The sequence below is a fragment of the Myxocyprinus asiaticus genome, chromosome 24, assembly GCF_019703515.2.
Source record: "Myxocyprinus asiaticus isolate MX2 ecotype Aquarium Trade chromosome 24, UBuf_Myxa_2, whole genome shotgun sequence".
Lineage (NCBI taxonomy): Eukaryota > Metazoa > Chordata > Actinopteri > Cypriniformes > Catostomidae > Myxocyprinus > Myxocyprinus asiaticus.
Genome location: NC_059367.1, coordinates 29311094 through 29323801, shown reverse-complemented (window position 1 = coordinate 29323801; position 12708 = coordinate 29311094). Strand labels below are relative to the sequence as shown.

The 12708-nt window shown below is 39.1% G+C and overlaps 1 protein-coding gene across 7 annotated transcripts in view; it reads right to left on the bottom strand.

Annotated features, from left to right (window-relative positions):
* The window catches only part of LOC127414757 (nuclear receptor corepressor 2-like), a 184320-nt gene that overhangs the window by 124341 nt on the left and 47271 nt on the right, over nucleotides 1–12708 (bottom strand). For all 7 annotated transcript variants that reach the window (XM_051653006.1, XM_051653011.1, XM_051653012.1 and 4 more), the window contains exons 2-3: nucleotides 3804–4000; nucleotides 1959–2095 (exon numbers count right to left, since the gene is read on the bottom strand). In XM_051653006.1, the coding sequence (XP_051508966.1) occupies nucleotides 1959–2095; nucleotides 3804–3905 (239 nt within the window). In that variant the 5' untranslated portion in view covers nucleotides 3906–4000. The remainder of the gene's footprint in view (nucleotides 1–1958; nucleotides 2096–3803; nucleotides 4001–12708) is intronic.

The window sequence follows — 12708 nt, the reverse complement described above, 5'->3', positions numbered from 1 at the left end:
ACTTCAAGCTGATTTGACTGAACAGGGCTGGCAAGTAATCAGGCCTAGGTGTGTCTAATCCAACTGAACCCAATTATGAATGTAGTTTCATAGATTTGGGGATATAGTAACTAAGGGGCAAATCCTTTTTGACAGAGGCCCAGTTGATATTGGATCACTTTTTTTGCTTCAATAAATAACATCATAATTTAAAAACTGTATTTTGTTTTTACTCAGATTGCCTTTGTTTTATGTTAGATTTTGTTTGAATTTTTTTTTAACAATTTAGTAGGAGATATAAAAAAAGGGAAAAAATCAGGATGGGGGGCAAATACTTTTTAACAGCACTGAACACCTGCATCAGGTTTTGGAGCGTTTCACTTTGGTTGCGTCGCGTCATACATATACAATTTTTTGGTCGCTGTGTCAAGTTAAATGTAGTTTAATACTTCGAAAAACACGTCTTGAGATCGTTAAGTTCGGATTTGCGCTCCAAACTGTGTTTTGAACGCAAGAACGTGTCCTTGTGTTGTGCTGTCTGCTGAAGGGTTGATTTGTTCTCTATATAAACTGCGCATTGCCTATCTAGCTGAAGTTTCACTTACTGCCCCCTGGAGAATATAGGTGGTACTTCAAGCTTGAATTGTTCTGGAATCTTCCTTATTACAGTCTGGGGACATGATTGTGTTAATTTTCTTAACACATTATTTTATTATATAATTAATCACACTGAATCAACGCATTACATTGACAGCCCTAATTACTATTGATCCAGCCACATTTGATGAAAACGAGGTACACTTAACTATAAAAGTTGCACCACCCTCAGTGTGGCACACAAACCACCTACTGAGGTTAAGAAGATTTCCGTACTTTATAGTCCCTAGGTTTGGCCCGGGTCCCTACTTCAATATAAGTCTAGGCGATTTGTTTGTATCTCAGGGGACGTTAGTCCATCCCCTGTGAGAATAGCCCACTCTACTGTACCATGCTCTGATTGTACAGCTCAGCACCCGTACAGCACACACATCACAGCACACCCACTCTCCGCTTTTATTAAACACCGTGCTTCTTCTATGGCAAGAAGAATCACAGCATACATGACATGAAAAGTAAAATATTTGTAATCAAGCACAAGTAAATTATGTATTGACAATTATAATGAGGGTGGTGCAGTGGATGGGTTGCTGATTGGACCATGGAATGCAAAGGTAAACCAATCAGGACACTTAAATGCACAGGTGATTGGTGTGATTTGTCCGATTATAGTCTTGATGACAGTTTAGAGCAATTGAAAGGCTGAATGTTACTTTAATGCACATTCCTGGTCTTATTGTGCATGATTCATCGAGGCATGTTCTGTAAAAAAAAAAAAAAAAAACATCGAAAATCCTCTTGAATGCTGAATATCCTGTTTCACTGAGAAATCAGGTCAGATTATGGAATTAAAATGGGTTGGGAATAACATTACATGATTACTTTAAGGTTAAGAACTAAATATCCAGACAACTAATATGGCTACCCTCCTGATGGATAGCTACTCTCCATCCCTGAGATACCATTCAGGTATTCCCACTGGAGTACCACTTTGGAAGTGATTTCATCCTCTCATATTGAGTGCGACATTCTAGAGTGGCAAATGTCATTGCATAAGCATTACATAAGAGCAGTAGCCTGGTGCAGTCATCTCCTAAAGCTAATACAAGCAAAGTAAAACTGACAAGTTAAACAGAACTGTGATAAAACAGGACTGGACATCCAACCCTAATAAATTCTTCTAAAGCAGCATCTTAAATTAGAGGAGTAGTGCCAAAAAATGTTGGTCCTTGTTGTAACAACCTTCTGCCACAGTTTTGAAAAGCACATCAATACACTGTGGCCAGAATGGGCAACTAGTCTGAAGGACATATGTGTGGACAGGATTTGATAAGCAAGAAGTGCAAGACAAATCTGGTAGCCACAATATGTTTGTTCTGTACCTTTCGTTGCCTGGCTGAAATTCAGAGAGAAGGGATGGTCTGCGGCGGTGAGGATGGGTCAGGTGTCCATGAGACAGATGGGAACTGTAGTCCCGAGTCCCGATCTGAGAGTGGTAGTCCACTAGTCCACCAACATCCTGAAATTAACATGACATCACAGATATAAAATACAGTGTAACATCCATGGAGAAACTTATACTGTTTGAAGAATGTGACTAGCTGAAACAGGAGCCAATGATACTATCTTGGAATAAATACAGATGTTTTCCAAATTTAATAATGGTCTTTATGATATGAAAACCAAGAAATGTATCCCACCAACTAATGCTCATAAACCTTGGTACTCAACCAACAGTTCACGGATATCTTGCAGTTCTTTAGTGGCAACTCCAAAAGTCTCACTTTTTACACAAAATAGTTCTTTAACAAGTTTCAACAATTCATATCACTTTGGCATACTCCTACTCTAGGTGCTGACTATCCAATCAGAATTATTCTAAATCTTAGGCCTTGAACTCTTTAAGTTGTAAGTAGTGACTAGTTTAGGCTAGATTTTGTGAGAAAAATGTAACTAGGTTTTTAAAAAAATATTTCAGCATTAACAAATTTGTCTACTTGGCTCCTGAGTACCACTGCTCTACATCTTTAATGTGGTTAATAATTGCAGACAGTAATCTCTGGTGGATGAAGATGGTTGAGGGTGAAATCTCATGTGATTAACGGGTCATGACCTCCAGTAAAGCAAGATAATCCCTTGTTGTCAAATTCTGACCTGACCGTCAACGATCACATCTTTATGTATATCTCGAGTAAGTGCATAATTAACAGATGTTGGTATGGATGTGGTGTGTATAATAGTAGTACTAGTATAACACAAAGCATTTGTAGATGGTTGGTTTGTTAGCTCACAGGTTACACAGTCCATAAATCAGTGTATCCTGCACAGCTTTTTAGTTCTGGAGCTGAATTATACTGAATCTCCAGCACTATGGCAAAAGAATGATACCCAATTTGTGAGCTTGCAGTCTGAAATGAATGTGAGGGCCTCATTGTGTAGCGATGACTGATCTAAATAAAATCTAAATCAAGATATGATGTGAAAATTAAACTGCAAATGGCTGTCATTTAATCAAACAGTCAGCACGCGCTGCTCGTACGCAAATCTGTTTTGAGCACACGGTTCTGTGCTCGCTTCACAAATTTCATCTTGTGCACAGAATAACAGTGTTGTGTTCGATTCGGTAACGTGCGTCGAGTGTGTTATATTTACAGCGCTCAAAATTCACTTTCATTGGCCACTACAAGTTATTATGCAAATTTATAACAACCTTATGACACCAGGTTTTTGTGGACAGGAGGAGATGAGAGCATCTGTCTATCCAGATTTAACCAGATCCCATAGCAATGCCGTGTACAAGTCAAGTTATTAGAGAAATATTACTTGTACAATAATAATATTAATTATTTGTATTATTAATAATTATTGATGTTATTATTATTCAGTATTATATTAATATGATATATACAGTATATAATATTCAAGTTGACTGAGTTCCAAAAAATAATGAGGGAAAAGTGGGCCCTATCACAAAGTGCACAGTCTGATGAATCCTTGACTGAAAGAACTCACTGAATCAGTGTTGTTCAATGTGACATGTATAGCTAGCTACAGATAAACTTTTGCAATAAATGTTTTGTTATATGTTAAATTAAATAAATTAAAATGCTACTAATATATAATATATAAATATATTAAATTATAAACTATATAAATAATAAAAGCTGAATTCTGTAAGAAACACTGCCATAAATAAAGTGCTTTGATGGACCAAATTGAAGCAGTACCGTGTGGGTTCTCAGCTGCAGAGAAAGGGTGGCAGGACTGGAAAGGTGACGGGGGTCCACAGCCCTCCGACCCTGAGGCACTGGCTGAGGATGTGTGGACATGCTGACAATGCAACTTCCTCTACACACAAGAAGTGGGTGTGGTCCTGGCACAGATGCTGAGCATCATGGTGTGTTGAGTCCTGGTAGTCAACGACCTGGAAGGAATGAGAGAGAAAAAAAAAAACTGTAAATAATTGCAAAAGGGAACATAAAACCACAACATTCTTTGAGAACCATTTCTTTTGTTAAACATTGCCATTTTATTATTACAGGCAGCTGTAGTTAGGAAAACCATAGGGATATGAAAAAAAATAAAAATAAAAAAATAAATAAATCACTGAAGAGCTCTAGGGAACGGCAAGAAGGGCAACTGAGAGTTTGATCTTTTCAGAGAAAGTCAGAGACAATGAGAACTAGAAAGAGTAAGAGATAATGAGAGAGAGAAATCATTGCCAAAACCTGCCGCTTGGCCGTTTACGAGCGGTTTTAAAAGGAAATAACCGTCCGATTGGCAAATTTTAAAAAAGCGGATGCATAGACAAATATGAGAGCTTCACAGATCTACTTTAGTGTGTCTGATATCAACACAGATTACAAGCACGAACACCTGAAGCTCCTTAAATACAGGTAATACAGTAGAATAATGGATAATTCTGCTTGACTTGTTGCATTTGTGCTTAGATTACATTTCAACCACATCTGGGAGAAACAGAGCACTGGTTTTGCACTTTTCTGACTTTGTTGTGCTTTATTATTATGCAGTAACATACTGACATAGTGATTGATGTATGTCTCCATAAAACAGAGACCCTCCCCTACAAATCCAAACACAAGTGGTGACAGGAGACGCATTTTTTGTGATGTGAACAGATATGTACAGTACGCACATCACTGAAAACAATGATAGCACTCATGTTTACTGTAAAGGGTAAAGTGGTTATTTATTTTTTGTTTTGTTTTTTGTTTTGTTTTATTGAGCCATTTCATCCTTCTGGTTTCAAAAGAAACATTGAAGCAGCATCACAAAAATGAGGTATATGCGTAAACTCACGCATTTGCATCAGTATATTCTGAGCATTTCTCCACAGTATTCATGAGGAGCGCTCATGAGGAGAATTCAAACTCATGACATCGACGCTACTGTTCTGCATGCGCGAGACTTCAACAGCACTCAGGGAACATAAATGAGAGCAGACTTTTACACTAAACACCATAAGATTGAAATCACTCCACAAAACACACCGCAGTCCATAATCGGACCACCGTAAGCATTTCTTGGCTGCAGTTGTGATAGTCTGTCTGCAAACATGGCATTTATGGGGAAGAGCTACGAGCGCTGATTCCATTGCTTATTCTCCGTGTGTCGGATAATGGACATAAGACTGAAATCACAAGTCAGAATGGAACACAGGACACTCCATAACTGCACTGAAGCGAGCATGTTTGTTTGTTTGTTTGTTTGTTTGTTGACCGCTATCGTGCGAGGCAGCAATATATTCCAGGTGTATTTGGGGAGGCTGCTCTGTTTAGATGGTGCTGATCGAGTCTTCTCGCCGTGCGTCTGATCATAAACAGGACAACACATTGGCTTGTAAAAAACAGAAGACAATGATGAAAACCAAGAACTGAGTCATGTCAACCCTATCTTTGATCTACTTTACATCAAGTTTCCAGGATTTATCCCTATTGTTTACCGGTGTTGTGTCATCATGACTGGATAACTTTACACAGACCAGGAATAATGTTGAAACGTATTATGCTTAAGTACTGTGTCTATACTTTTAAAAAAATCTGTGTGTATATGTTTTGTGTATTGGACCTGTTTATGTGCCATATTACTGCATGCAATTTTGTTATTTATTTTTTTTAGAAAAAGAGGGATGAGTGAAAATAATTTTCTGTGGCAAATCAACATTGTAGTATATTAGGTGCAGAAGAACGAACAATTGCTATGCAAAATTACTTGAATCCAGGAAAACCCAACCTTTTAACCCTGGAATTCCTCAAATCCATAAAACTAAGAAACTGACAAAATAGCACCCTAAAGTCTGACATGGCCCAGCTAAATGAGATGAACCACATCTGGCATATAAAACGAACAAAAGAGACTTGTCCAGAGAGCACACTCCCTGGAAACCCCAGGAAAAGTTAAGACACACTCCATTTGTCCTTTGATATAAAATGAACTTTTCAAGTGTAAACAAGTGTATCTCAGGACATCTCATCTTAATTTAGGAACTTTCGCAAATCGCAAAACTTAAATTACTGTAATTTTATCCTACACATAATCTGCTAAAGTGCCTAGAACTCTCAGTTTTCACAGTTCTCACAGTTCAGTTTTTGAGCAGGAAACTGACAAACCTTGAAAAAAAGGCCATATATTAGGGGAGGACACTGTTGACCATGTCCCTCTGAAAAGCCGCCTCTGATTGGCTTAGAACCTCTTTGGGGTGTGAACAAACCAAATGGGTTAAAAGACCAGCCTGGGCAACCCCCTTGAGTTCAGTTCTTCTCTTGCTCCACGCTACACTTCCTCTTCAGCTCCTCATCCTCCGCGTTCCGGCCCTCGTGGCTTGCACCCCTCAAGTTCCATACCATGTAGAAGTCCAAGAAGGCTCGGACGCTAATTTCAGAGGAAGCCGGGGACTCGCGAGTCCTCCATGCAGAAGGCCTCGCTTCAAAGCCCTGCCTCATCATCCCAGCAACAGACATTCACGATCTTAACAGAGGTCCAAAACATCAATGGAACAACAGGACTTTCAACAAAGACCCAAAGAACCAAGCAATGTAAGAAAACGCAAGTACATCTCCAGACTTTGCTGAAAATACTGGTGGTCTCTTTATTCGAGCTACCCGACTGCAAATCTAGTTAGATCGAATTAAGTATCAATGGTTCTTTTTTTTTGGGGGGGGGGGGGGATTTTCCCCTTTTTTCACCCAATTTGGAATGCCCAATTCCCAATGCGCTTTTAAGTCCTTGTGGTCGCGTTGTGATTCGTCTCAATTTGGGTGGCGGAGGACGAATCCCAGTTGCCTCCGCGTCTGAGACCGTCAAACTGCGCATCTTATCATGTGGCTTGTTGAGCGCGTTGCCACAGAGACATAGCTTGTGTGGAGGCTTCACGCCATCCACGCTCAACTCATCACGCGCCCCACTGAGAACGAACCACATTATAGCGACCACGAGGAGGTTACCCCATGTGACTCTACCCTCCCTAGGGCCAATTTGGTTGCTTAGGAGACCTGGCTGGAGTCACTCAGCATGCCCTGGGGTGAACTCCAGAGGTGGTAGAAGTATCAATGGTTCTTAAGGCATTGTCCATAAAGTTTTTCTCTGTATAGATCATTTCCATTCAAGTTACTCTGTTCACTTTACTCACAACCTGTTTCATGTTTGTATGTGTTAGATTAGTTTTTATGTTTAGATTAGCAATAAAGTCTTGTTTGTATTCTAAAATATTTTGACTGTGATATATTTTGATAATCTTGTCACTTGATTTTTCAAAGATCGGGCCCTAAAGCTCTACCTAAAATATTTGTGAAATTTTTTTGAGAATAATATTACTCCAAAAAAGTGAATTCATCATAATTTCCTTATTGAAGCTATAGAAATTGTGAGCGGATATAACGAGACATTGTATTACGATTTTAATGGTGGAGAATTTTATTCAGACAAATAATCAAACTATTTGTCATTTATCTTATAATGGTTGTTGAACGTGACTAATTCCATTATAAATTTCCCTACATAATGATGGAGGTTTGCTGCCACTTTAACCCAGACCGTGTACATATATACTACCAGATATCCTACATTATGCCACAAATACTGTCAATAGAGTTTAACTTGTATTAAACTGAAACACTCCTTGTAAGAATAAATATGAATTTTAAGTCTTAAATCAGTGCTGGTTTTGATGGTAGTGTCTGCTCTGAGTGCTGTTCTCCCTTCATTCTTAAAAGTTTGAACAAAATATTCAAATCTTTTTACAGATTTGCAAACTGTTCTATCGCCTTAACTCTTCACACTTTTGTCCCATGATTAATATACAGCCCAAAACCTTTTGTTTTCATCTCCACTCATAATGTCTTTGTTCAGCAGCCAACTCTGTTGTGTGTGTTTTTGGAAGTAGGTCTTAAACCCCTCCCGTTTTCCCTCTTTCCACGCAGAATGCCAGCCCACATATTTACATATTTTCCCGCCCAATTCTCAAGTCATTTCTCAGTCTGAGGTGTGAAAATTGGGCTCAACTAGGTGGGTGTCCTGACCTTTTAAGTGACCAGGTGATGCGTTTCACCTGACCACATGTGATCGTTTCACACAAGATGCATCATAATACTAGGTGGAAACGGGGTCATGATGTTTGATTGTTCATAAAATGCAAGTGAATGGTGACCAAATTTCCAAGCTCTAAAAAGCTCCTCCAGGCCATTTCTTATTCTATCCTACCTGCACTCGCACACATTATTAATACTTCTCTCCTCTCTAGTATCTTTCCCACTACATTTAAGCAGGCTGCAATAACTCCACTGCTTAAGAAATCCCCACATTATCTCTGCACTCTTAGAAAATTACAGACCGGTCTCTCTCCTCCCCATCGCAAAAACACTTGAGGTTCGACCAGATCTCCTCTTTTCTCCAACAGAACTACCTGCTAGACAGCAACAAGCCTGGCTTTGAAAGCAGACACTCAACTGAGACTGCCTTTCAGTCTGTCACCGAAGCTCTGTGGCTGGCAAGAGCGGCATCTAAATCCTCTGCTGCTTTTAACACGATTAATGAGCCTCTCGACAATGGGCATCACATGAACAGCACTCCACTGTCTTACCTCACAGGTAGGTCATTCAAGGTGCCTTGGAGGAGAGCAGTGTCCAAGTTACACAGACTAGCTACCGGGGTACCTCAGTGTTCAGTGCTTGGGCCCCTCCTCTTCTCCATATACATGACATCATTCGGATCAGGCACATGGCTTTTCCCATCATTGCTATGCCGATGACACACAACTCTACCTCTCATTCCAGGCTGACCATCCTATGGTAGCTGCACGGATCTCAGCCTGCTTGGTAGATATCTCGTGCTGGATGCAAAAACACTAGCTCCAACTCAATCTAGCAAAGACCGAACTTCTTGTTGTTCCAGCCAACCCAGCTATACAACATAACTAGGGATGCACGATATATCGGCAACCGATATAGTATTGGCCGATAACCAGGAAAATCTTAATATAATCATTGTGCCGATAATGGAATTATCGCATATATTTTCTGCAATAATTTGTTACGATTTATTTGCTTGTGGCAGAGAATCTCTTACTGCCTGCGAAGTCTTTCATTCAAGCAGATACTCGGGCAGCCCCAATCGACAGTGCACGTGCACACACACAGCGTGCCTGTGTGAGTGAGATCAGGTGAAAGCCAAGCTGATGTCGCTCTGTGTGGATTATTTCAACATCTCTGCACTGTGTTACGTTGTTTTGGGGCTGGTTTTAATTCAGAATCATGCGCTGTTAACAAAATGCCATTTCCCATATTCTGTTTATGTTTCATGAGGCATTAAGTGAAAACGCGACAAAAACATATATGTATGTTACTTGGGGGCGATCATTTGTGCTTATTACTTAATGAAACAAACAGAATGTGGGGAATTGCACATCGATACTTGCAGCACAGCATTGCTATTAAAATAAGTGCGGTCCAGTCCAACTATAAAACGAGGAACAAAGTAAAATGTCTGCTGATTAAAGCAAAAACCCAGTAAACATCATAAATAAAAGAAAAAGTTTAATCTAAACATTTATTCACGAACAGAAACATAATGCATATAACGCAGATCACTGGCTCGAGTTATAACATACCAGTAACATCCACTATTTTCATTTAGCCAAATAATGTGTCGTCGCAAACCAAACTGGTAGAGCTCTTTCATTACTTCTTGGTATTCGGCACGCATTTAGTCTTTGTGGATGTAAATGGGATTGCCTTGGTATTGGAGCTTCCCTCTTAGTTTGCAGGACTCACAGGTCACCAATTCTTTAACCTGGAACTTATGAAAACGGACCACTACAGATCTGGGCTTCTCACACGACTTCGGCTTTGCTGTGAGGGCTCGGTGCACTCGGTCCAGTTCGGGTGGTGAAGCCAGCAGCCTCTTGCCGAAGACCTCAGACTTTGGCCTTTAGCCTAGCATTGTTCATTTCTAGGGCTTCTAAATTATGGCTAGCTGTTTCTGTATTTGACTCGATTGAAAGGAGCCGTTGTTCATGGTCCATCACCGTTGTGTGTAACGTATCCAATCTTGCTTCAATAGTATGATAGGGCTTCTCTGTGCTCTTCAAGCAATACTGTCAGAGCACCTGCTTTGCTATCACTAGCGTGCAAGTCGTCGTTCTTGGAATGTTAAGATTTAGAAGTCATATTCTCATTTAAGACTAGCTATAAAATAAATAGCCATTCAACAAACTAGCGTGCAAGTGTATTATTGGGTTAAAAATACAAACTTGGCCCAAAAATTGTGGGAGTGCGGGAGGCATGTGACTACTCCATACTCGTAGCAACAAGAAGTCCCGCAATTAAAATAAGTCCAAAACAACCAAACACGGTTCATTGATCTTGATCTTAACACAATTTTCAGAGTGACTCGAGATGGCTTGTTGTATTTTACAAGAATTTTCTAATGTTATGACTATTCGATCTGTATGATGTTACCTATTCCCAACTTGTTGTGTTCATAAGCTATTAAGTGGAACTGACGCATAAGAGCACTGTAACAAGCGTCTTTGAATGAGACGCGCATAAGCACACATACATAAACACAATCACACAAACCACCACTGTACAGTTCATATTCTCAAATCTTAAGTAAAAAAGTTAAAGGAAAAAAAGAACAATAGACAATTATCGATAGATTACTTAGTGCTGCACATAGTGGTCGACCAATATGGGGTTTTTTTAATGGCAGATGCCGATATCCAGAGAGCAGGGTGGCCGATAGGCCAATTCAATGATGATATATCACACAATTGAATATAGTAAATAACATAAACATAAAATTGCTAAAAAAAATTAAAAAAAATCTTAAACTCTTATTTAGCACTATTTTTACTCAATTTCACACAAAACTTTGTAAAAAATAATCAAAAAAATAATACTATTTTAAATGGCAGTTTCTTCTGATTTCTGTTTAATCATCAAATTTTATTAATTTATTTGCACATGAAATTGTTAATATAATAGAAAGAAGGAAATAACTGTACACACAGTAGTCCAGCAACCATGGATGGCATGTCCACATTAGCAATCACATTTTCTAAAAAAAAAAAAAAAAAAAAAAAAGACAGAATCAAACCAATTGTAAATATCGTACATAGTGAATAAGACATTTACTTATAGCATACGTGAAGCGCTTTTACTTTGAAGTTGCACTCATACGCTCGTGCGGATCCAGCACAAGCAGCAATCTCCTGACAGTTTAAATGGCCTGGATCGCCTACTTGGATTGTCACGGAATGACCGTAACGATTCCTGAAGTTTTGATTCTGGCTAATAGAATTCAGGCTTCAGAAGAAGATATTAAATAAGCACTTGACGGTTAGAAAATACTGGATTTTCGTGAGGTTCGTGAATTACATCCGTTTAAACGAGATATCTGCATATTTGCAAACTGTATATAATAGATGTTTTATTGATATTTGCCTTTTTATCATTAGACACGACAGTTAAAAGTTACAAGGAACTGTTGAGGAGAGAGAGGGAGAATGAAACAGGCGAGCACTTTAACTTTATGAGCTCAAACACGTCTGCCGCTGCTCTGATATGCGGACCATTTAAATGAGACTGCGTTGCACACCGATAAACATGATGGCATATAACAACAAAACGAATCGTGACATGTCTCAGTCACTTCACATGCAAACAGGCAATTTTCGGCTCCCTCAAGAAACAAATAGGCCAATCAGGAAAATGTATCAGCCGATGCGATAATAAAAAAAAGTCAGAATATCAGCAGATTTATCGGCCTGTGCAATATATTGGTCGACCACTCGTGCATGGTATACCGGTGCCATATGTACAATATTAATACTGCATTTGCGGCTCATACTGTACCTCGCAGCGGTAACAGCATCTATCTGAGCAGGGATCCCGAAATGCGCTTTTAAAAACTGAACACCTTTCAACTTGACAACATTTTAAAACACATTGTGTATACTGGCCAAAGACCTTAACCGAAGTGGCCATTCATATCAAAAAGTGTTTTCCACCATCCCCACTGTATATCAATGGATTTTCAAATGTAACCATGTGCTAGATGGACATCTTTGACTACTGGGACACGTCTGGCTATTTTTCTTTTAGCGTCTCGCGCAGGAGCACAACATTTTTTATTTGCCTTGTCAAACGTGTCTTGAGAAACCTGTGTTCTGTAATATTCATTCCACTGCGACTCACTTTTTTGGCACAAGAAAGAACGTGATCTTTCTGAAGTCTAAGTCAGTGCTTGGCACACATCCAAAATTAAAATACACAGTTACATTTTTCAAATATTTGAATTTCGAATTTAAATTTGACAGCCTTAGCAAAAACAGATGTTTCCAGTAGGGTTACTTTGAGAATTGAAGCAAAGTAGTGTGATTTGTTTTGTTCAGATATAAGCCAGATACAGTTGAAGTCAGAAGTTTACATACACTTTAGCCAAATATATTTAAACTCAGTTTTTCACCATTTCTGACATTTAATCGTAGAAAACATTACCTGTCTTGGGTCAGTTGGAAATGTCAGAATAATAGCAGAGAGAATTATTTATTTCAGAATTTATTTCCTTCCTCATAATGCCATCTATTTTGTGAAGTGCACCAGTCCCTCCTGC